Source organism: Ranitomeya variabilis, chromosome 4, assembly GCF_051348905.1.
Source record: "Ranitomeya variabilis isolate aRanVar5 chromosome 4, aRanVar5.hap1, whole genome shotgun sequence".
In the NCBI taxonomy this organism is placed as follows: Eukaryota; Metazoa; Chordata; class Amphibia; order Anura; family Dendrobatidae; genus Ranitomeya; species Ranitomeya variabilis.
This window is the reverse complement of record NC_135235.1, coordinates 369,700,793-369,726,753: the sequence shown is the minus strand read 5'-3', so window position 1 is coordinate 369,726,753 and position 25,961 is coordinate 369,700,793. Positions and strand designations below refer to the sequence as shown.

Here is a 25,961-nt window from a genome sequence, read left to right as displayed (position 1 = left end):
ATTGTTGCCGGTTTCTGGCGTTTTTGGACAGGTATATGAAGCTTTTTCACTCCTGTGATACAGATTACAGTGGTGGAGGAGGGGCGGAGTGATACCTCCTTACAGAGCTCTCCACATTCGAAGATCTAAGAAGCGCCGTTTTATCGGCTTCTCAAGGAATCTGCTGAGATCTCACAGCCCTAGGAGACCCTCCCTCGTCCTTCCCGGAGTGGCACAGCGGTGAATTTCGCCTGACGTGCCGCTGCAGAACTGAGGCAAGCAGCGATACAAGGGAGGCGGAAGGATACCATAGTGCGCCCACCACGAGGAGCTCCAACAGCGGTGCAGCTTTCTCTGCACCCTAAGGTAATGTGTCCTACTCTCGCCGGCCGCAAAGGTCCCTCTCTTACCTGACCTGGGGCGGCAAGGCTGCAATTCCGTTGGCTGTGCAGTGAGAGGGAGCCCGCGTTTACCGGGCGGAAGGATATTAGTCCCGGCGGCCTCACAACATCACCTACTCCCACCGCTCCTCGCCACGTGTAGCTCTGGCAGTCGATGCCGCTGAGTCGGCACATTGGTGTGCCTGTTAACAGCTCCCCAAGCCCCAGGAAGTCCAACTTTGCCTGATTCGGGGGGGCACAACAGAAGCTTCACTAGTAACGCTGGGGAACCGGGGAGCAAGCACATTGCTGAAGAAAATGAGTCCCGGCAGCTTCACTGCCTCCTTATTAGCACTGTATAATCCTACAAAGGTACGCAGTAGCAGTGCTGTGTTTATCGCATAAGTTGAGTACAATAGGTTCTCCCTCGGGCAAAAGTGTCCCTACTATTGATCTAAATTGGGCACCATTAAATAAAAGCACATAAAATAAGTGGCACTATACATTTCTGGACTGTGTTATTCACATTTCTCCCTACAAAAAAGTAATGGAAAGTGCTCTGCATTCACACTCTTTTTCTAACGAGCATACTGCGACACCTAGTGTCCGTTCTATATAATTTGATTTAACTCCAACAATATGCGCAAGTAAACTTTCTTTCCTTTGTCCAAGTTGTGTCCACAGAATTTCACATTATAAGAGGCTTCACCATGGTTAAATCACAAAAAGAACGTGAAAGACTAGCGAATAAAGCTATTGCAGATGAACAGAAAAAAATACCCATGGAGATCTTAACAAATATCTAAAGAAGAAAACAGACTCTTCTCACACTCCCGCAAGACGTGCCCTTAAAAAAAATCTATCTCTCTTGATAATATTGACGAGTCTGATCTCAGTGGTGCTGATTCTGACAGTGATTCCGCTCTGGAGGATGCGGCTCCCATATCTAGAGCTTTCATGAAGAAATTAACGGCCCAAAATATGAAACCTCTTCTAGAGGAACTGTCTGGAATGTGCGCTGATCTCCAGCAGCTGGGTCAAAGAGTGGAGGTGTTGGAATCTGCAAATACCGAAACAGTTGATGCTATAACCTGCCTCCAAGACCAAGTACTTAAGCAACAACACCATCTCAACGTTGCTTTGCTAGCTGCGGAAGATCAGGAAAACAGGAGCAGGAGGAAAAACATCCGTATAAGAGGCATCCCAGAGTCCTTTGCACGTGAAGCTTTAGATAAAGTAATCAGAGAAATTTTTGCCAATCTTCTAGGTCAAGAAAGGGCATCCGTAATTACAAATGAAAGAGTACATCGTGCTCTAAGACCTAAGCCAAAAGCAGAAGAACCGCCCAGAGATGTCATTTGTGGTCTTCTCAGCTATGTTGATACGGCAGCTATTCTAGCAAGTGCTAGAGAACAAGAGAAGATCTTATACGACAACTCCCAACTTCAGCTTTTTCAAGACCTGGCCCCCTCTACACTTGTGAAGAGACAGATGCTAAGGCCCCTTCTCTCAGCTTTAAAAGCCAAAAACTTGGCTTACAAACGGTTATTTCCTTTTGGCCTGGCAGTAAACATAGAAGGTCGACAGATTTTAGTTCGTACCCCAGAGGATCTACAAAAAGCTTGACAGTCACTAGACATTTCGCCTATCGATATCCCCTCCTGGATGCAGGTGGACATCAACTGGAGACTTCTTCCACTTACGAAACCACAAGATTGGTCCTTTAAAGGGAACCTGTCACCACGTTTTTGGAAGATGGGATAAAAATAGCGTTAAATAGGGGCAGAGGTGGGCGTTACATTAGTGTGTGTGTTATGCGTTTATTACCCACCTAAGTTGCCGAAATAACTTTGCAAAGTCTCAGTTTTCGCCTGTCAATCAGGCTGGTCAGGTCACATGGGCGTGGTGTCTTCACCCAGATTTGGCGTAGTTTTCCGTTGGTGGCGTAGTGGTGTGCGCATGCCCAAAGTCCGGAATCCTCTTCCAGGGGATTTAAAATAGCGCGGTGTTCGTTATTGCATTGGTGATCGGTGGGCGCGGCCATCTTCCTTTGGCCGCGCGTGCGCAGAAGCGGCGCTCTGCTGGCCGCGGCTTCGGGAAAATGGCCGCGGGATGCCGCGCGTGCGCAGATGGATATCGCGGCGGCCATTTTCCTGAAGCCGCGGCCAGCAGAGCGCCGCTTCTGCGCACGCGCGGCCAAAGGAAGATGGCCGCGCCCACCGATCACCAATGCAATAACGAACACCGCGCTATTTTAAATCCCCTGGAAGAGGATTCCGGACTTTGGGCATGCGCACACCACTACGCCACCAACGGAAAACTACGCCAAATCTGGGGGAAGACAACGCCCATGCGACCTGACCAGCCTGATTGACAGGCGAAAACGGAGACTTTGCAAAGTTATTTCGGCAACTTAGGTGGGTAATAAACGCATAACACACACACTAATGTAACGCCCACCTCTGCCCCTATTTAACGCTATTTTTATCCCATCTTCCAAAAACGTGGTGACAGGTTCCCTTTAAGAAGAAGCACACTTCTCCCAAAGTAAAAGAACATGACCCCAAGAAACACCCTCCATGATCTCCCATTACCTAAAAGGTTTCCCTTGTCTTCTTTTCTTTCTGGACGTCCATTGTCTTTTGGGTATTTCTTCTTCCAATCTTTTTGAGCCTAATTATTATTAGGCTATTCTGTTATGTGCTGATATGCTTTTTTTCTTCATTTTCACCTCTTGTTCACAACTTGGACTACCTCACCTGTGTTTGGGTATACTTACCCCCCCCGTGTTAGGCGAGCTATTGCTTGTAAAAAGTTTGATGGTTATGTTGCTCTTTTCTTTTTTCAGCTACTTTGATGAGACAGATTCCTATATGGGACATGTCAAGTATGAGTAGTCAGGTGAGTTCGGGGTCCGTCACTGTGGCTTCTTTTAAAGGACTAAGCTCTCCCGCTAAGCGTAACCAAGTCCTTACGCTCTTAAAAAAACAAAATTCACAAATTATCTTCCTCCAGGAAACCCACTTGAAAATTGGTAGAGTTCCCAATACATCCTTTTCCTCCTATCCCATATGGTTTAATAGCTGTAGTACTTCCTCCTCCAAAGGGGTTAGTGTAGCACTAAAGAAAGGACTCCCATTTTCGCTTAAAGGGAACCTGTCACCCCCAAAATGGCTGGTGAGGTAAGCTCACCGGCATCAGGGGCTTATCTACAGCATTCTGTAATGCTGTAGATAAGCCCCCGATGTTACCTGAAAGAGGAGAAAAAGAAGTTAGATTATACTCACCCAGGGGCGGTCCCGGTGTGGTCAGGTCGGATGGGTGTCTCCGGTCCGCTCCGGCACTTCCCATCTTCATTCCATGACGTCCTCTTCGGGTCTTTACGCCGCGGATCCAGCGCAGGCGTACTTTGTCTGCCCTGTTGAGGGCAGAGCAAAGTACTGCAGTGCGCAGGCGCCGGAAAGGTCAGAGAGGCGCCTTCATGGAATGAAGACGGGAGGTGCCGGAGCGGACCGGAGACACCCATTTGACCACGGACCACAACGGGATCGCCCAGGTGAGTATAATCTAACGTCTTTTTCTCCTCTTTCAAGTAACATCGGGGGCTTATCTACAGCATTACAGAATGCTGTAGATAAGCCCCTGATGCCGGTGAGCTTACCTCACCAGCCATTTTGGGGGTGACAGGTTCCCTTTAAGGATAGCTTGAGTGATCATGAAGGTAGATATACAGGTCCTTCTCAAAAAATTAGCATATAGTGTTAAATTTCATTATTTACCATAATGTAATGATTACAATTAAACCTTCATATATTATAGATTCATTATCCACCAACTGAAATTTGTCAGGTCTTTTATTGTTTTAATACTGATGATTTTGGCCTACAACTCCTGATAACCCAAAAAACCTGTCTCAATAAATTAGCATATCAAGAAAAGGTTCTCTAAATGACCTATTACCCTAATCTTCTGAATCAACTAATTAACTCTAAACACATGCAAAAGATACCTGAGGCTTTTAAAAACTCCCTGCCTGGTTCATTACTCAAAACCCCCATCATGGGTAAGACTAGCGACCTGACAGATGTCAAGAAGGCCATCATTGACACCCTCAAGCAAGAGGGTAAGACCCAGAAAGAAATTTCTCAACAAATAGGCTGTTCCCAGAGTGCTGTATCAAGGCACCTCAATGGTAAGTCTGTTGGAAGGAAACAATGTGGCAGAAAACGCTGTACAACGAGAAGAGGTGACCGGACCCTGAGGAAGATTGTGGAGAAGGACCGATTCCAGACCTTGGGGAACCTGAGGAAGCAGTGGACTGAGTCTGGTGTGGAAAGGCGTGTGCAGGAAATGGGCTACAGGTGCCGCATTCCCCAGGTAAAGCCACTTTTGAACCATAAACAGCGGCAGAAGCGCCTGACCTGGGCTACAGAGAAGCAGCACTGGACTGTTGCTAAGTGGTCCCAAGTACTTTTTTCTGATGAAAGCAAATTTTGCATGTCATTCGGAAATCAAGGTGCCAGAGTCTGGAGGAAGACTGGGGAGAAGGAAATGCCAAAATGCCTGAAGTCCAGTGTCAAGTACCCACAGTCAGTGATGGTGCGGGGTGCCATGTCAGCTGCTGGTGTTGGTCCACTGTGTTTCATCAAGTGCAGGGTCAATGCAGCTAGCTATCAGGAGATTTTGGAGCACTTCATGCTTCCATCGGCTGAAATGCTTTATGGAGATGAAGATTTCATTTTTCAGCACGACCTGGCACCTGCTCACAGTGCCAAAACCACTGGTAAATGGTTTACTGACCATGGTATTACTGTGCTCAATTGGCCAGCCAACTCTCCTGACCTGAACCCCATAGAGAATCTGTGGGATATTGTGAAGAGAAAGTTGAGAGACGCAAGACCCAACACTCTGGATGAGCTTAAGGCCGCTATTGAAGCATCCTGGGCCTCCATAACATCTCAGCAGTGTCACAGGCTGATTGCCTCCATGCCACGCTGCATTGAAGCAGTCATTTCTGCCAAAGGATTCCCGACAAAGTATTGAGTGCATAACTGAACATTATTATTTGATGGTTTTTTTGTTTGTTATAAAAAAACACTTTTATTTGATTGGACGGGTGAAATATGCTAATTTATTGAGACAGGTTTTTTGGGTTATCAGGAGTTGTAGGCCAAAATCATCAGTATTAAAACAATAAAAGACCAGACAAATTTCAGTTGGTGGATAATGAATCTATAATATATGAAAGTTTAATTGTAATCATTACATTATGGTAAATAATGAAATTTAACACTATATGCTAATTTTTTGAGAAGGACCTGTATATTTGTTAAAGGCTTGCTAGTTAACACAATGGTTACTTTTGCTAACTTATATGCGCCTAATATCCACCAGGTCCAATGGCTCACAAAAACACTTGAAGTGCTACAACTCTTTAAGGAGGGACTTCTGGTTGTGGGAGGCGACTTCAATTTAACTCTCAACCCTGAAATAGACTCATCCAGTGGCTCATCTCCTATCTCCCAGAGACTAAGACGTAAATTTTTGTACAACTTGAATTCACTACATCTTATAGATCCCTGACAGATTCTCCACCCTACCACAAAAGATTATACATTTTTTCTCCTCCCCATTCATCTTATCACCGAATTGACCTCCTTATGGTCCAGTCTCAGTCCTTGCTTCTAATTAAACCCGCAAACATATGGTTGATCACAATTTCTGACCATGCTCCTATTTTTTTTTAGACATCACCATAAACACCTTACCCCGTCCCACAACGACTTGGAGATTAAATGAATCTTTATTGGATATCCCACAAAATCTTGAAAAAAATAAAATCCATCATCTCACTATTTTGAAGAGAATATTACGGATAATCTACTCACTCCTAATATCTGGAAGCCACATAAGGCCGTATTCAGGGGGGGGGGCTTATCTCTATTGGTTCTTATACCAAGAAACAGAGAGAAAAAGAGATTATGTCACTTTTATACCAGATCGGCACCGCAGAATGACTCCCTAAAAAGTCTGGCGCTCAAGTATCTCGACAGGATCTCTCCGCCCTTCGCAGTAAGTTGAAAGATCTTCTTAATATTAAATCTATTTATGCACTGTAGACATAGATTCTACGTCCATGGGAATAAGAGCAGTAGGCTTACTTCCAGTTTGCTCAAAAATCAAAAAGAAAATAAATTTATAAAACCTATCCATACTAGTTCTAACTCAAGGGTGGATAGTTCTGGTGAGATTGCGGAGGCGTTCAGACTTTATTATGAATCTCTCTATAATCTAGACCCACCTGATCCTATGAAGGATCAATCAGCCGCGGTAGAAAGGATCCAAAATTTTTTGGCCTCTCTTTCCCTTCCAAAAGTCCAACCCAAAGACCACTGAGCTCTTCTTTCTAAAATCACTTCTCAAGAAATTAAAGACACCTTACAGACTATGGCAATTAATAAAACTCCAGGTCCAGATGGATTCCCCGTGGGATATTACAAAAAAATTTCGGATTTGCTACTCCCTCAACTAGTAGCTTTTCAACTCATTCCTGGCAGGAATTACCCCATCCAACCAGACCCTAGAGGCTCACATAGCCATGATCCCTAAGGAAGGGAGAGATGGCAGCTTAAGTGGTAATTATCGACCTATTTCTTTGCTTAACACAGATATAAAATTGTGGGCAAAGATCCTTGCTTCCAGAACTAATACCGTTTTGGACTCTTTAATCCACCCTGATCAAGTCGGCTTTGTTAAAGGTCGAGAGGGTAAAGATAGTGCCACAAAAATTCTTCTAGCTATTTCTTACGTGAAGCGATCTGGTATCCCCGACCATCTTATCAACACATGCCGAGAAGGCCTTCGACAGAGTCAGTTGGCATTATATGGTTTGCACATTACGGAAGTTTGACTCCTCCCCCCTCTCCTTTATCGATGCCATTATGACTCTATATTCAACACCAACTGCTAAGATGCTAAATGGTTTACTTTCGGACCCCTTCGCGATTAGAAATGGTACCAGAAAAGGTTGCTCTCTCTCCCCCACCCTTTTCGTGATGGTAATGGAGACCCTGATACACAAAATAAGACAGGATACAGCGGTTAGGGGTCTTATAGTGAACCATTCTGAATTTAAGACAGCAGCTTTTGCGGATGATCTTTTGCTTCCAATTTCGAACCCCAAAACAGCTTTCCCTAATCTCCTGGATCTACTTGATGAATTTGGAGTGGTTTCTAACTTCAAGGTCAATATGACCAAGTCCGAAGTTCTGAATATCTCGACAACCGAGACAGTAGTCTCACAACTTAAACGGATTACCCCTTTTAAGTGGCCCTCTGAGAAACAAGTACTTAGGGGTCTTCCTTACGGCAGACCCCTCTACCATATACAAACATAATTTCCTCCTTTTGCTAGATAAATTATAATCTTTAATTAAATCATACGACCTGCAATATCTTTCCTGGATTGGTAGAATAAACATAATTAAATCCTATATTCTCCCAAAAAATTTTTACCTTATGAATATGGTACCCATTCCTCTCCCTAAGTCGTTTTTCTCACTTGCAAATAGACTAGTCGCCAAATTTGTGTGGCGGGCTAGGAGAGCCCGTCTCCCCTTCAAAATCCTTTCCCTACCAAAAAATGCCGGAGGTCTTGGCCTTCCCAATTTCAAGATATACTACCATGCTATTCACATGGCCCGCTAGATAAATCTGGTCAAAATTAAGCCCGACTGCAATACCTCTAGCTTTGAACTTAATTTGTTAGGGAGTAGAGCGGAGATCTACCTATGGACCTCTTCTGTTCCACCACCCCACTCAATAGATACAATAACACTTTAGCTATTAGGCGAGCCCTTATCCCTAATAGACTGCTACATTGCCTTTTTCTAGACAAAATCCCTTTAAAAATTAACCCTTGGCTCATAGACCTGCATTACGTGGATGCCTTTGATTTATGGGAAAACTTGCCTAGTCTCCCAATTTCACATCTTCTCTCTAATCAGAGGCAGTGCGTGGACAGTTGGCCACAAGAAGCCAAAAAAAATGACCTCGCGACTTTCTACAAAAACATCACGTACAATACATTATTTCAAAACTTAAAGTCTGAAGTAAAAATTGACTCTGACTGCTTTTGGCAAGAACTTCTTGTTAGGCTTGGATCCCCGCCCCCAAAACGTATCTCTAAATTATACGCTAACCTTATTCCCCCCCCCACTTCAAACCACTATATTTCTCCTCATAGGAAACAAAACTAGACCTATCTCTGTCCTCTCGAGAGATAAGGCAAGTTTTGAGCAACTCACATGGTTTCTCAAGATGCGTTTTATTACAGGAGAACACCTTCAAAATCCTTTCACGTTGATACAGAACCCCTGAAAGGCTTTTCCACTTAGGTCTGTCTGATTCCCCTCTGTTAGAGATGTTTGAAGTTGGTGGGCTCCTTATCCCACATCTTTTGGTGTTGCCCAATAATTTCTAAATTCTGGGAAGTAATATTTAAGTACCTCCACCGGATGGGTACACTTAAAGAAATTCAACACCCCAAGATGTGCTGCTGTCGCTTCCATAAATGCTTATAATCCTAAGAAACACGACCTGCTCCCCTTATTGGTTGCCGCAGCTAAACACCTGATCTCATCCCCCTACCTTGAGTGAATGGGTTAACAAAGTTCAAGATATTTATAGGATGGAGGAACTGTCCAGTTGGGATTCACGTACACATGATAAATTTCTAAAAATTTGGCTTCCCTGGCACTACATTTCACCTATTCCCCCATGATTCTACCAAATACATTTCTTCTTGCAATTCGGCCTTTATCCTCTCTACTTGTTGTTCTAAAGCTGCAGTGTTTAGTCCCGAACTCTAATTAGTGATTTCTGTTTAGTTTCAATCTTTATCATATTCTACTGGTCATGTCTCCTTTTTTGTCATTATTGCTTATGCTTCACATGTTCTAACTGTCTCACCCATGAAGACGTTCAGGGGGGTCTCGCCTCTGATCCCTTGAGCTGTTAATTACTACTCATCTTTGTTGTGTTTTATACCTGAAAGTTGTTCTTTCTTAAGTTTTTCCTGTTACTCGGACTTATATTGGTTGTCTTTCTGACCAACGGCGTTTGCTGATCTCTACCGAGAGATTTCCTTCTAGTCTCCATTCAGTCTATATGGTGACATTTTATTCAATAAAGCCGTTCCACTACTTGAGTGTTCTTTTTTGACGATATAAGGTCTTGTATGTTATTGTCTTTGTTATTCTGAAAAATCTAAATAAGAAATTTGAAAAAAAAAAAAACTTGTCAGTTCCTTCCCTCAAAAGGAAATACCCCTTCGAGGAGGAAGCATCCACATTCTGGGACAAAGCCCCCAAGCTTGATGTGGCTGTGGCTAAAGTTTAAAAAATGTTCACACTTTCATTCGAAGACATGGGTACACTGAAAAATCCCCTAGACAAAAAAGCTGGCACCCTCCTCAAAGGGACCTGGGAATCAGCTGGGGGAAATCTTAGGCCGACCATAGCGGCGATGGGTACCTCCAGATCCCTCATGGTATTGGTGGATCAACTGGAGAAACAGCTGAGGGATGGGACACCAAGGAACAAAATCCTAGAATCCATTCCCTCGATAAGAGGGGCAGCAGCCTTCCTAGCGGACTCTTCGGCAGATTCAGTCCGTTTAAAATCCCAATCGGCAGTCCTCTCAAATGCGGCCAGGAGAACCCTATGGCTCAAAAGCTGGCCTTGAGATCTTCAAACCAAGCTTAAATTATGCTCAATTACCTGTGAGGGTAAATATTTGTTCGGAGAAACTTTGGATGACATACTCCAAAAAGTAGGGTAAGAAAAAAGGAATCCTGAACCTAGGACCAACATTTCAATGATCCTTTCGGAGTAAGAAATTTTTCTGTAAAAAAAACCCCAAGGGAACAAAATAGATGGGAGGATGGAAGGAGGAAAGACAGAGGAATTTCTCTTTGGCAAACCCTCTCGAGACAAAAAATTCCCCAAGTGACGGCCTTCCCAGGGTGAGGGGAAGATTAATCCTTTTCCTTCCGGCATGGGAGAAAATATCAAGCAGTCCTTTGATCTTAAATCTGATCAGGTCAGGGTTGAAGATAGTTTTTTGGGGGGAAGGGAGGAAAAATCTATGTTGTAAGTCCTCTAAGATCTTCAGTAAGGGAGCAACAGGACTTAGAAACCAAAGTCCTAAACATAGTAAAGAAAGCAGTCCTACAGCAAGTTCCACCTCACGAGATAGGGAAAGGATTTTATTCCCCACTATTTCTGGTATCCAAACCAGACGGCACATATCAGACAATAATAAAACTACGGAAATCAAACAACTATGTCAGGAACCAAAGATTCAAGAAGGAATCAATAAGATCAACCATCAAAATACTATTCCCAGGTTGCTTTATGACGTTATTGGATCTCAGTAATGCATATTCTCATGTACCTATCCACAAGGAATATCGGAAATTCCTCAGACTGGCAGTTGTTATAAACGGTGAGGTGAAAGAATTCCAGTACAGAGCTCTCCCATTCGGAATATCAATAGCCGCCCCCCCCCCCCCCCGTGTTCACAAAATTAATAGCAGAAATCATGGTCCATCTGAGAGAATGAGACATTCTAATCATCCCATACTTGGACGATCTTCTAATAGTAAGCGACAGCCCAGAACTGCAGAGGACAGAGGGACAGAGTAATGAACACTGAAAAACCTGGGATGGCTTCTAAACTTTAAAAAAAAAATCAAGGTTGGAACCCAGCAAAATCCAAGAGTTTCTAGGTCTAACACTGGACTCTCAAAAACAAGAATGAAGCCTCCAAGGGCGCAAAAAACAGAACATTCTACACAAAAGCCTTATGGAACCCCTCCATGACATTAAGGAAGGCAATGTCACTACTAGGCTCTCTTTCTGCACATCTACCAGTGGTACAATGGGCACAGCTACACACAAGAGACCTCCAATGGGACATATTGGAAAATCAGTCCAAGTTGAGAGGCCATCTAGAGGGTCGAGTAACTAAGTTCCTCTTCTACTCATCCCCTACTTTGGTGGAGAAATGTCCACAAATTATAAAAAGGGATCCCCTGGGTAACAAAAATATCCCATATAATTACTACAGATGCAAGTCCCACGGGATGGGGAGCTCACATGGGCAACCAAGTTACACAGGGGAAATGGGAGAATCAGGAATTAGGAGCTTCTTCGAACCAGAAAGAACTATGGGCTGTGGGTCAGGCTCTCTCGACTTTCCTACCCTACCTACGGGGTCATCATGTCAGCATATTCTCGGACAACCAGGTAGCAGTGGCTTATATAAACCATCAGGGAGGTACAAGGTCCCGAATTTTGATGGACACCTCCTCCAGGATCCTAAACCTAGCGGAAGAAAACCTTCTGTCCCTCTCGGCACTACACATTCGGTAGAAAATCAAAATGCCAACTAAGGCAAGTCGAGTGGGTTTTAAATCAGTCCATTTTTCGCCAAATTACGAGGATGTGGGGAACCCCGACAATAGATTTATTTGGCGATCACAAAAACAAAAAAGTAGAAGATTTCTGCTCTCTGAACCCCAAAGGGAATCATCAAGCACTAGACGCTTTTATGCTTCCATGGACTCAAAATCTCACATACGCCTTTCCCCCGATCATCCTTATACCAGCAGTCATATGGAAAGTCAGGGAAGACAAAACAAGGATGATATTAATAGCCCCCTTTTGGCCAAAGAGAACTTGGTTCTCTTGGCTAAGGATACTGTCTATCATCGACCCTTGGGTGCTACCAGACATCCCAGATCTCCTGTCTCGGGGACCAGTGTTACACCCTCAAGCAGCGAACCTTCATTTAACAGCATGTAATTTGAAGGGCGCTGCTGAGGGAAAGAGGGTTCTCGCACAATCTGGTCTCTACATTACAAAAAAGCAGAAAACCTGTTACTACTAATGCCTATGGCAAAACCTGGAGGAAGTTCTAATACACCTCCAAAGTAAAAATCCAGGACGGAGCCTCAATTACAGAAGTGCTTGAATATTTACAAAAATGTCTAGAAAAGGGCCTACCAGTCAGTACATTAAAAGTACAAGGAGCGGCTTTAGGTGCACTTTATAATCAGGACATTGCAGGCATCCCATGGGTGACACATTTCATTAAAGAAGCAACAAGATCTAAATCACTGGTCAGCCAAAGGCTGCCATCCTGGGATCTGAATCCGGTCTTGTCCGCTCTGACGGGGCCCCCGTTTGAGCCGATAAACACAGCTTCCCTCAAAATCTTATCCTTAAAGACCATCCTCCTGGTAGCTCTAACATCGACTCCTAGAATAAGTGACATTCAGGCCCTATCAAAAGCACCCCCATTCACGAAAATCCTAAATGATGAGATTATATTAAAACCTGACCCGGCATATTTACCCAAGGTAGCATCTCGTTTCCACAGGTCATAAGAGGTAGTCCTTCCTTCCTTTTGCCCAAGTCCCAGAAATAGTAGAGGAGGAATTTCACACTCTAGATGTCAAAAGATGCCTAGTTCAGTATCTAGAGTCCACCCAGAGCTGTAGGATGGAAGGGTCTCTTTTTATCTGCTTTCAGGGACCAAGAAAGGGACTCAAAGAATCCAAAAGTACCCTGGCAAGGTGGATAAGAGATGTGATAACTCTGGCCTACTCATCTACTGGGAATACCGTCCCAGATGGTCTGAAAGCTCATTCTACAAGGGCCGTAGCGACCTCATGGGCAGAGAGGTCAAAGGTATCTATAGAACAAATCTGTAAGGCGGCCAACTGGTCATCACCTTCAACCTTTTTTAAACACTACAGATTAGATCTAGCCTCTACATCTGATTTGACCTTTGGGAGAAGAGTCCTTCAGGCCATGGTCCCTTCCCTAAGCTTCCATTCTCTGAAATTCTCTCCGTGGTGCTGTCATGGTAGACTGAGAAAGTCATAGTTACTCACCGATAACGGTGTTTCTCAGAGCCCATGACAGCACCCGCTAATTCCCTCCCATCACGCACATGAGCACATTTGTACATAAAGTTTTCGTATAGGCACGGTGTTCTTTTCTGATTAGCATTGCTATAATGTATATATATACTTTTTTTGTTGTCACTAACCTGAAGGTCCTCCGATGATCTGTAAACCAACTGATGTGAGGGAGAGGTACCGCCCTTTTATTATGTAGGTTTCCTGTCCCTGAAGGGCGGATCCCCTCTCTCCGTGGTGCTGTCATGGGTTCTGAGAAACACAGTTATCGGTGATTAACTATGACTTTCTAAGCTTCGTACTAGAATCTGAGTATTTTTCCGCTACTCATTTTCTTGAGTGAGGCCACAAACATCATAATTTTGCGTCTTAGACACTGTTTCTGTACTTAGGCGTTCGGCCCAATTAGTCGGGTGCTTTGTTGTCATGTGCCTGAGCATGCTGGTGGTTTTCAGGCTGGTAGTTATGCTGCCCCTGCTGATGTTGGCATGGCAGATGTTGCAAATAGCCTTTTTTGGGTTATTTGGACTGTCTATAAAAAAAGAATCAGACTCGGCAACAAATAAACCTTGGCCTGGCAACTTCACTCTTGCTGGTACTGTGGGGAACACTTGCCTTCCTTGTGCCTCTGGCCACCCCACTGCCTCTTCCTGACTGTTGTTGTGCTGCTGATCCCTCCCCCTGTGTGCTGCTATCCTCGCTCAGCATGTCACCTTCCTAGTTTAGATCAGTGACTTCATTATCTACTAACACATCTTCCACTTCTGCACCATGATCCTCCACCTGACTTGCTGACATAACATCACTTTTTGGCAATTGTGTCTCATCATCCACCTCTTGCGAATGTAATTGCATTTTCCCACCATCACCTTCTTGTGATCGTGGCTGCTCAAATATTTGGGTATCGCTACATGTGATCTCATCATGTCCCACTTGAAACGGGCAGGGCGAGAGGCCAGAATCTATAAATGTAAATGTGAACAGCTCTTCGGAGTATCCAATTGTGGGATCACTTGTCTCCGGGCACTCGGCATAGTAGGAGAAAGGAGGATCAGGGCGAGGATTATGTGGTCAAAAATCATGGCTACTGAGACTGGACTGTGTGGAAGACAGGGTGGAGCTAGCAAAGTGACTGGAAGCATTATTTGCTATCCATCCAACAACCTTATCACACTGGTCTGGCTTCAAGAGTGGCGTCCCCCACCCTCCTACAAAGTGGAACAGGAAGCTAGATTGACATGATGAGTTTGTTGTGCTCCCGCAGCAGGCACAGTTTCACCTTGTCCACGCCCTCGGCCTCTGCTCTCATCATCAGAATCACATCCACTACCCCGTCTCTTACCCCGCGCCTTGCCCTTTTTAAATTCTGTATAATATATCCCTGCGGGAAAAAACTTTGCAGAATTCATATCACAGGAAAATTTGCCCACCTCAGATGGACTTGTTCCACTGTAGTACCAATATAGTGATGCTATTAATAACCAACCAAGTCTGTCTGTATGCTGTTGACGCAAGGATGGCGCACTATAAATGCCATATAATATTTCCCTGCTAAAAACACTTTGCAGGATTAAGAGCAAAAATATTTTTAGTATTGAGAAGGGGTTTTGATAGGAGTTGACGGCTGTAGCAGAAAGAACATGCAATTCACCCTATCCTGTCCTACACGATCCTTCAGCACAATCTCTCCCTAACTGCTGCTAACAGCACCTGATGACCCTATGCAGCAAGCCAATCACAGTAATGCATTACAGTGAATGACAGGCAATCCCCACGTTTATTGGCTGTCCAAAAAGCCCCAAACAAGGGACTCAAGCTTGTGCTCAAGCATCAACAAAAACAAAAAACTCGCCGAGTAACGCGCACCACAAGCACCATGATGCTGGAGCGAGTAAAGGGCAGTGACGAGCACGTTCGCTCATCACTAGGGTTTCATTAATCTCTTGCATCATTATTTAGTCTGGTCTACTTTTTCACTATTTAGTAGATAACTTATTTTGTGGCGCAAATTTGTGCCAAAACTGTCTTTTTCATTTGCTGCAGTGTCGCATGTCAAGCTAAAGCCATCTGTGAGAGACACACAGAATATCTAACAAATTTGGTCTAGTCATGAAATACTAATTGGGTACAGGTTTGGCTTGATAAATTTCCTCCACTTCTTTTAGAATGCTTTATATAAAGCTCTCATTATAATCCCACCCACAGCAGACCCTGATCCAATGTACACTGCAAAGCGGACAGACGACAAAGATAACTATTGAAATTAAACACCTAATTTCATTCAGCATATATAATTTCCAGGTCATATGTTCTCTCTATCTCTGCTTATTCCACACAAGACTATGATCACTTTACCTGCACAGATCGAAATGATGTAATAAATGGGAGCATGATGTGATACCCAGGTCCACTGGGGCTGCTTAGTAATGCTCCTCCTCTAGAAAAGAAAAAAGTTATTTAGAAAAGGTATAAGCTGTATAAAAAAAAGGGAAATATCTATACAGTATAGTATATAAATACACACAGCAGAAAGAAAAAGACTGGTTTGTTTCATCTGTTCCAGTTTGGAGACCAGTTACATGTGTTATTCAAATGAATTACCTGTAGTACACAGCCAGGTGACCTTCTTCAACTTTATGTATGGACGAATGTAAGATCAGAGCGACTAAGGCAGTCATCACGCCAATCAGCACTCCCAGCTGTGCCATGGTCATTCTGAATATGAAATAGAAATAAATGTTACAAAAAGTGTATTAAGCTCTATTGCTAGCTGGTAAATAAGGACTTTGTACTTGAAATGGAATTCAGAGAAAACTCCTTTCAAAACGTAGCTGCCAGGACCATAAGCTGATCACCCTTGGTCTAAAGGTGGGGCCAGACGGCGCTGCCAGTTGTTTGCAGCCAAAACTCCTGTCACTGCACTGCATTCACAGTCTAGCCTACACAAAGGGGTTAAGTTCAGGAACAATTCACCAATTGCTCTGGGTATTCTTCCCTATTCCCCCAAGCAGGCAGCTTAATTTTGCCATGCTGCAGTCAGCCAAGCTGCTGCTACTCAGATGGATGTCCATATATTATAAAGACAGCTCATTTCCAATATGACAAGAGCAACTTGTACAAAATAAATTCTCCATTGTCGCCAATAGAGAGGGGTAGTTTGATGTCCATATGCTCTAATAATGCATAAGAACATGGGATATCTTCATTAGACAACCCCCGTGGGAGGTCTGTTTTATTTAAATACAGCACTCTTAACAAAAATATGGTCGTGTGAACAAGCCCTTACACTGAGTAAATTAATATATATTGTATCTTCTGTAAAATCCTCCATTAAAGTTATATGGAAATGAGCTTCAAGGTTTTTCTGGTTCGTCAAAGCATTTCCAGGTGTCTAGCCTGCACTCCTTATTCCCTGTCCAGCTCCTGCATTTGAAAAACAGGTCAAGCCCAGCCTCTGCCATTTGCCTCCCCAATATATTACACATTGACACTGATGGAGCTTAAAGGGGTTGTCTGGTCAAAACCAACAAGTCTGCAGTCACTCTGTGACTGCAGACTTATGAATTTTCCCCAGCTCACACACGGTTTCAGATGGAAGGTATGCATGAGTAAGGCTAGGTTCCCATTAGCGTATGAGTCCGCAGCGTATCATCCGCATGCACAAACACATGTAAAAAACGCATGCTAAAGCAGCGTTTATCTGCATCATCTTACACATGACGCCAAAAAACGCTGCCTTTGCATGCATTATTTATGTGCATGTGTTCGATAGGACAATGCTTTTCCAGGAGAATTTCCTTGACACAAGCCACGTCCAATGGGCGTGTCTCATGGAAATTCTCTATACAGACCCTTGTACAGATGAAATCCTCATCTTTTGCTGCTGTATCCTGCTGCAAGATGGATCTTGGCATGGAGAGTTTATATCGTAATCTGGATTTGGATTTGAACTTGGCTTATGCCTTTGCTGTTGCTTGTTATGAAGAAAGAAAAAGAGAAAGACGGAGAAGACGTCGTCGTCGCTACTGGCAACACCCCATCGTTGAAGTCTGAGAGAGCCGTGGAGCCTACGAGTGGTAGTACACTGAGCTGCGTGCAAACCCTCAGAAGTTTTTCGACTACACTAGGATGTCGAAACAGAGCTTCGATGACTAGCTGCAACGTGTGCGAGGATCCATCACCAGGCACGACACACAGCTACTGCGAGCAATTCCTGCTGCGGAATGTCTGTTGGTGACCCTAAAGTACATCATTTTGAAAGAGAAACACCTGTCATTAATATGATTGTTCTAAAAGCCATGTACTGATTTTTTTTTCTCCATTTTCTGTTCCGCAGATTCCTGGCTACTATAGAAACATTATCTCTCCATTTCCAAATCCGGATTGGAGTGTTCACCCTTTCTAGGATTGCTGCAGACACCTGCTGTGCTTTGTATGACGTTCTGCGTGCAGAATTCCTCCCCCAACCCACAACTGAAGTGTGGCTGGAAAATGCTGCAAAATTTATGGACATTTGTAATTTTCTTAACCGTTTGGGGGCTGTAGATGGCAAACACATTCGCATTAGGAAACCAGTAGGAAGTGGATCCAAGTTTATCAATTATAAAAAATACTTTTCTATCGTTCTCATGGCAATTGCAGATGCTGACTGTCGATTTGTCGCCGTTGACATTGGCTCATTTGGACGAGGAAATGACTCACAGACTTCTAAAAACTCTGACATGGGCCAATGTTTGTATGGTAATGATTTTAATTTTCCACAGCCACGACCTTTTCCCAACACTGAAGGACCGCCAATGTCATTTATTGTGGTTGGGGATGAAGCGTTTCAAATGTGTGCCAACCTCCTAAAACCGTACTCAAGTCGGAACTTAAATCGCACAAAAAAGATTTACAACTACCGACTGACAAGGACACGAAGAACTGTGGAGTGTGCCTTAGGATTGCTGGTCTCTAAATGGTGCATTTTGGGAACAGCCATTAATCTAAAAATTGATACTATTGATGAGGTTGTGAAAGCATGTGTTGTTCTGCACAACTACATCCAGGCTAAAGAGCGACCAAACTTAGAACTAGAGGGACCTGTTACTACCAAATTGCAGGATTACCAAGATCACCATCTGAGGACTTCAGTGGAAGTTGCCCAAATGAGGGATACATTTGGTGCCTACTTTGTTTCTGATAATGGATGTCTGGCATGGCAAGACGAAATGGTTTAGCTGCTAAAATGTACCTTTAATATTAAAATGTTCATGTAATGTTTGCTGACTGAAATAAAAACCTCTAGTTAAAACACCTGTTCCAATTTCCCTCAACAATACACATAAGTGTGTGTGTTTGCGGCGATGGCGCATACCGAGATAAAGAACACACTGTGAATGTTTAAACAACAGGAAAATTTTATTTAACAATAAAAAATGAACTTTGGGGAATAAAAAATTAGCTCTGGGGAATGTTGGGGGGGTGAAGTACGATGGTCATGGGGGGTGTGGAGTTTGGATAATTGGCTAGCATGTGTGGATGATGAAGGAGTTCCAGGGGAAGGGCCTACAAAATGCGTGGGGTCTGGGAGGTCAAGGATGAAAGTAGACACATTAGAAGTGGAAGCGTGGGAAGGGAGAGACAAACTAGAAAACAGACACATTGGAAGGTGATGGTGGAAATGGTAGGACAGTTTTGGGGGAAAGTTTACCGGTCCTAGTCTTCTTGGTTTGCTGTGCTGAACTACTGGCCTTCTGTTTTCTTCTTTTTTTCTTTGGGCGGGTGGGAGTGGTGGCTTGAGGGTGGTGTGCAGCAGGACTCGGCATGGTGGTGGAGGCAGACAGGTGCGCAGCAGGACTCGGCATGGTGGTGGAGGTAGACAGGAATGCAGCAGGACTCGGCAGGGTGGTGGAGGTAGACTGGTGTGCAGCAGGACTCTGCATGGTGTTGAACCTGGTTGGTGGTGGAACAGCCGGGAATGCCATGTGTGGCTGCTGGAAGTACTGAATCTGTTGCATAGCCTGGCTGTAAGCAGCATGGCAGGCCTGCATCACATTCAGCTGGAGATCAGGCGTAAGGTTTTCCGAAATGCCCAGCTCTATAGCATTAAAAAAAAATGTTGTGCCGGTCTCTGAAGGTCAGGCGTAGGGTGACTTCCATGCCCGAACCCACTTTCCATTTTGTCTTTAACGGCCTTTTATGCCATTCTGGAAGACCGAGCCTATGTGAACAAACTCGGGCATGAGAGACCTGTTCCAGGCCTTCTGCCTCTGGCAAGAAGAGCCAAAAAAAAAACAAGGCAGAGGACTAGGACAGGGGAAAACCTGAAGGACCAGCTGCCTGTTCTCCAGCCTGTGAAGCCTGCCCACTTGCTGCATCGCCGGTGGGTGACTGGGACTGTTCGGTAGCTGTTTGATGAGGGGCCGCTCCAACAGAGGACGATCCAGGTTCAGCGGTGCTGCTCCAGGTTCTGTTTGAAAAAGAAATGAAAAACATTACTACAAAAAAATAATTTTGAAAGCGCCAACATATCCTGTTGAAAAGAAAAATTCAGATGTTATACCATGGAATACAACACAAAAATACTTTCGTTCTATGACTAACCGCAGGCCTCAGGAAGGAAAGACTACGATGGTACTTGTATTTGGAAATCTTTCGAGCAGCACCACTTCGAACCCGACTCTCCTCTCTCACATCCTTATTGACGCGATCCTTCATCGAACGCCACCAAACTTTGACTCTCTTCACTGTGAAGGGGGAAAAAAAAAAAATTGTAAAAACAATGCACCACAGGTTCACTGGCGCGTCACACCAGTCAGACCACATTTTAATACTTACAAAAATCCTTTCTGACTTACGGCATGGCATTGTCCCAATCATCCAACAGCGATCGGGCCACTTAATCCCATAGCCGCCAAATGACCACAATGTCCGAGTGCCGCTGATCCTGGGTGTCCCACAACGGAACTCGCTCCTGCACCAATGATAATAAGAAGTCGTTTTCAATGGCGGCTTCACGATGTGGAACCTAGAAATCAAAGAAACACATTAATATAGTTGTAAAGATAAAACAAAACAAAAACAGTCAAGAAAACTGGAACTGTTCTGGAAAGAAAATACATGATTTTACCACATGTGTCATATTGACAGTCAATACTTACCAATCAGTAGCAAAGGTAGTCACTTCATCAGTCTCCTGTCCGCTCTGGGAGGCCTGCTCTTCACTGGAGGACATCTTTGAAGAGGAATGCTGCAAGAGAGATAGAAGTAAGTACAGACTGCAGTGAGAGAAACAAACAGACATCTTCATAGCTTCTAAACTCACATCCTGAGTGAAATCCAGATTCTTCAGATCAGCAAAGCAGTCTTCAGAGAAGCAAAGCAGTAACAATCGCTTCCAGAGTCTTGAGAGTAATGACCTACCTGTCTCCAGACCCCTTTTTATACACCAGTAATTTTTTTCAGGTGGTAACAGTTTCCTGGACATGATTAGTGTGAAGTATGCATGCGTATCGAACGCATGCGTACGCATGTACTTGCGTACCAATGTATTCCCATAGACAGTAATGCATTTTTTCACACAACCGGACGATTGCGCAATATTTGACGCCTCAAAAAATGCAACATGTGTTCGCCGGACCCCGCCGCAGACCGCGAAACAACGCATGCATACGCATCTGCAAGCGAACGCATACAAACACATGTCCCTGCGTACACCATGTTAAATATATGTAAGCACGAGGATCTATGTGGATCAAACGCTGCTGCGCGCACAGACGTAAATGTGAAACCAGCCTTATACATAATGGGCTCAGCCTTGCTCCATTTTCCTGTTTTGAGCAGAGGCTGCGCCCACTGGCTTAGGGTATGTATAACTCATACATACCCTCTGGTAATTAATTAACTGTAAGTCCCTGGTGTGGATCTGCACCCATTGGACAACCAGGAAACAAGAAGTCATTGAGCCCAGAAGAGACATTGCTTTCCGCAATGTTGTGGTGGGAAGACCTTTTGCATGTGATACCAGATCTATCATTTTGTGAACTTTCTCCTCCGGGAGGCGACACTCCTGTTTATTTGAGTCCAAGGTAATGCCCAGGTATTCCTGTACCTGACTCGGCACGACCCTGGATTTTTGCAAATTTAGGAGCCAGCCTAGGTTGGTTAAAGTATCCATGACTTTCTGTAGTTGATTTTTGCAGTGACGAGGGGAATTGGCTATTATCAGGAAGTCGTCTAGGTAGGGGACTATCAGGATGTCTTGTTCCCACAAGTGTGCCATTACCTCCACCACTAAATTGGTAAATACCCTTGGGGCGATGGCTAGACCAAGCGGAACGGCCCGGAATTGGTAGTGTCTTATCACCCCCTGTATGGTGACTGCTATCCTGAGAAACATGCGATAGTCCTTGTGGATGGGGACGTGATAGTATGAATCCTTCAGATCTAGAACAGTTATGAAACCGGAAGGGAATAACATTTTCACCGATGACTTTATTGTTTCAATTTTGAAGGCCTACATTTTCAGACATTTTCTCAACTTTCTCAAGTTTATAAAATTGTCCTGAAAGACCCATCCGGCTTTCTCCTCTGGAAAAGCCGGGAGTAGAATCCGTCGCCTCTTTCTTGGCAAGGAACATCCTGAAGAACAGCCTTCTCTACCAAACTTAGAATTTTTTGTCCTAAGGCCAGTTGTTCCTCTTCTGAGGATCTACCGGGAGTTATTATGAAGTATGGTTGTGGGTTGGGGGGGGGGACTCAGCTTTAGGCCTGATTATATCAAGTCCAAGATCCACGCGCTGTTGGTTATTTGTTCCCAGGTCGGGAGAAAGAGAAACAGTCCCCCCCCGGGAAAAACCCTCATTGAGTCTGTTTTTTATTGTCGCTGGGTCCCTTATTGAACATGAACCCCTTGCTTCTCCCTCTTCTATCTTCCCACTTATCCTGGGAACTTTTGGGGGGACTCTATAATTGTAGAGCGCTGCGGAATATGTTGGCGCTATATAAATAAAATTATTATCATTATTATTCCTGTGAATAAATCTGTTGCTCCGAAAGGGCAGTTTATAAGATTGAATGAGGAGGCTAGGGAAGTATTTATTTTTATCTCCTGCTTTATCCAGGATGTCATCCAATGTGGGTCCAAACAAAAACTCAACCTCACAGAGAATGGAGCATAATTTCGACTTCGTCGAGGTCCTCCGGCCAACATCTAAAGCCAGAGAGCCCGCCTAGCCGAGTTGGAGAAAGTGGAGAAAGATGCCAATCCTGGAGCCAATTTGACCGAATCTGCCTATGCATCTGCCTGAAAAGCCGCAGCCCCCCTCATTACAGGAATAAGAGTTTAATATTGTGTCTCTATGGGATTTGTCTCTTAATTGCGACTCCAGCTGATCCAGCCAGACAATTAATGATCTAGCCGTACAGGTGGCGGCTACTGCTGGTTTTAGCCCACCTCCCGCAGCCTCCCACGAACCCTTTAGGAATGAGTCTGCTTTCTTATGCATGGGGTCTTTTAACATCCCCATATCTTCAAAGGGAAGGGCAATTTTTTTCGAGGCCTTGGCAATAGCCATGTCAAGTTTTGGAGCTTTTCCCCAAAACGAGCAAACAGGGTCCTCGAACGGGTATTTCCTTTTTAGGGTAAGAAGACCTTTTCTTTGTTTTTTCCACTCTTTTTTAATTAAGGTCTGGATTTATTTTCAACAGAAAAGAACCTCCTTTTCTGCTCTAATCCCCCAAACAATTTCCTGCATTGTCTTATTGGGTCGAGGGTCCGCCAGACCCATGGTGGCTCGGACCGCTTTAATAAGAGTGTCTGTTTCCTCTATCAGAAAACAGTCATGACTATTTTCACCCTCCGAGGACGTTGAAGAAGATGAAGAAATGGATGAAGCTGAGACACATCCCTCACTCTCCTCACTATTAGACTCGGGTGTAGGGGACCTGTGCCTGGACTTCCGTCCTTTCTTCCTCGGTTCCTTAAGGGACCTAAGGGAGTCTTCCACATGACTCTTAATCAGGGACCTAAGGTCTGATGCGAACCTCAGGGTCTCCTTACAAATTGTCTGCTCTATACAAGCCCCACAGAGTCTCTTTATCCACGTGGTGGGCAATTCCCCTGTACAAAGAGCACAGATCCTATGCTTAGTTTTTGCCATACATTTCTTCCCCTAGAAGAAAGAAGAAAATTAAAAGTGGACTTTCACGAAGATCACTCACCACCTGACGGGAGGAAGGGTACCGGATTCGGAGGAGAAACCATTTCCAAAGATGGATTCTCTCTTGCGTCGGAAGCCATGCTGGAGCTCAAGCTTCACCGAGAGCCTGAGCTGCCGCTGTTGCTGCATTTATGATAAGGGTCCCTTCTGCCCACTTTTTCTGCTGCTGCGGTCGTTGCTGATGCTGCGGTTGCTGTACATGATGGGGAGACTGGCTCAGCAAAGCCTGTCCTTCTGAATGCTCCAGGTCACTCATCCGAATGCTGAGCTGTGTATCAGCATCATCTCTGGGTCCTTTCCTGGCTTAAATACCTGTCAGGGACCTCCTCCCCCCGGGGGACGCTGCGGGCCCGGCGACTGGATTACCCAGTCATGCAATGTGTTTTTCCCTTCACCACGCATGCGCGAGTGCCCGGCCGGCTTCCCAGAGATGCATTGCGGCCCCCTGTGAGTCATAAGGATGCGCTGCCCCGCGAGTGCGCATTGAGTTCCCAGCGCTGTACGATTAAGGAGGTTTGCGTGATCCAGGAGAGGCAGCCTCTATCAGTCTTCCACCGCCTCCCCCCGCACACCCTGCAGGTACACTGACCCCAGCGGTGGCGCTTCAGGCAACCACCCCAGCTGAGGCTGGGATCCCCCACTGCCTGGATCGGACTGGTCGGCCCGGCATCTGATGAACCAAAAGGTACTTATTGCTGCTGCCGCGACAGTAGGTTCCCCTTCAGGGACAGGAAACCAACTGAAGTGGGAGAGAGGTACCAGGTACTTATTTCTGCTGCTACGACTGTAGGTTCCCCATCAGGAACAGGAAACCAACTGATGTCCCCCGATGGGCAGATCCCCTCTCTCCGTGGTGCCGTCATGGGCGAAGGAGAAAATGATTTTTACATCGCTTTATTCTGAGAGCTGTAACATTTTCCCGCTGATTCAGTGGCTTGTTTTTTTGCAGAACAAGAAGAGGTTTTGAGCGATACCATTTTTATTTACATTCGTCTTTTTGATCGTGTTTTGTTCTACTTTTTGTTTGGTGGTATGATAAAGCATAATTTTTTGCCTTGATTTTTTATTTATTTTTTCACACTGTTCATTAAAGGGGATAACTATAGTGACAGTTTTATAGGTCCGGTCGTTCCGGACGTGGCAATACCAAATGTGTGGGGGGCGTTTTCCATAAAAATATTTATCGATGGGTACAATGTTTATTTTAATTGGTCCAACTTAGGGACTTTCACTTTTTGCAGGTTGATAACTTGTAAAGCAAGTTCGTAAGGGGGTTAATACAGTCACTCCCATGCTTATGCTTTACAAGAGATCAGCCTGCAAAAAGTGAAAGTCCTATAGTGGGACAAAGCAAAAGCCAAAAAAAGTGCTTTAGTAAGTCAGTAAAAAGTAGGTAGGAATATTTAAAACAAGAAAATGATAAGGGTGCCCATACTTATGCACCTGTCAAGTGTTGTTTGAATGCAGATTGCACATTTTCTGTTAGTACAATAAACCTCATTTCAAGGCAGAAACATTAGTGTCCAACAGTTATTAGATATATGAAACTGAAATAGCTGTTGCAAAAAAAACAATTTTTATAAAACATTAAGCTTAAGATTAATAGGGGTGCCCAAACTTTTTCATATGACTGTATACCGTATATAAAAAAAATTGCACCATCAATAAGTATCACATGTAATGTATTGTGACCGTATTTACCCCCTTACGACCTTGGATATATATACACATATATACATTTAATGTATAAAAAAAAAGTTAGTGAGAGTGCTTTTTTAATGAACTTGTGTAACAGTTATTGTGAAATGAGCAGGGGCAAACTGGACCAGACTGGTGCATGCTGTGCTTTTTTTTTGCACACTGACTATTGCGTGTGTGAAAAACCATTGGCAAGCAAAGGCACACTGGGTATTATTGGATCAGTGTGCTGCCCATTGAGCACCCTAATCAAAAAGGTAGCTGTCTGACACATGGAGGAGAAGACCAAGTGTGTGTACAGTCCCACCGCTGTGAACCAAAATCTAATTACCAGAAAACTTTAAATGGTGATTAAAGAATCATAAAACTAATTTCTACACCAAATATATCAATTGAATCTGTGGTATGGCTGTATTACACCCATGTTTTTACTTTACAAGATCATGCTGACAGGATCTCTTGAAACCTAGAAACTCACACTGACAGCGTGACCTGAACAGCATGAAAGGTCAAACTGCTGCGTTAACTGAACCCACACTGAACCCCAGCAGAGCACTTGCAAACATTACCATACTAGAATTGTCAACAAGAATGACCCATAGGTAAACATTTCTACAGTCAAACACACTATTGTTTTTTCCACATTGCGAAAAGCTGACAGCATATCCAACCCATTTAGACATACAATAAAATGTGGCTTCAAAGTTAACACAA

General features: G+C 44.2%; 1 protein-coding gene and 1 long non-coding RNA gene across 9 annotated transcripts in view; both read right to left on the bottom strand.

Annotated features, from left to right (window-relative positions):
- Positions 1–25,961, bottom strand: part of LOC143764784 (erlin-1-like) — a 158,363-nt gene that overhangs the window by 115,523 nt on the left and 16,879 nt on the right. For all 8 annotated transcript variants that reach the window (XM_077250747.1, XM_077250744.1, XM_077250742.1 and 5 more), the window contains 2 exons: positions 15,949–16,062; positions 15,703–15,784 (listed from right to left, as the gene is read on the bottom strand). In XM_077250747.1, coding sequence (XP_077106862.1) covers positions 15,703–15,784; positions 15,949–16,061 — 195 coding nt within the window. In that variant the 5' untranslated portion in view covers position 16,062. The remainder of the gene's footprint in view (positions 1–15,702; positions 15,785–15,948; positions 16,063–25,961) is intronic.
- LOC143764786 (uncharacterized) lies at positions 16,972–20,631 on the bottom strand. Its single transcript, XR_013213267.1, has 3 exons — positions 20,187–20,631; positions 19,933–20,075; positions 16,972–19,798 (listed from the first exon to the last, which is right to left on the bottom strand). It is a non-coding gene; the product is annotated as an uncharacterized LOC143764786 (long non-coding RNA).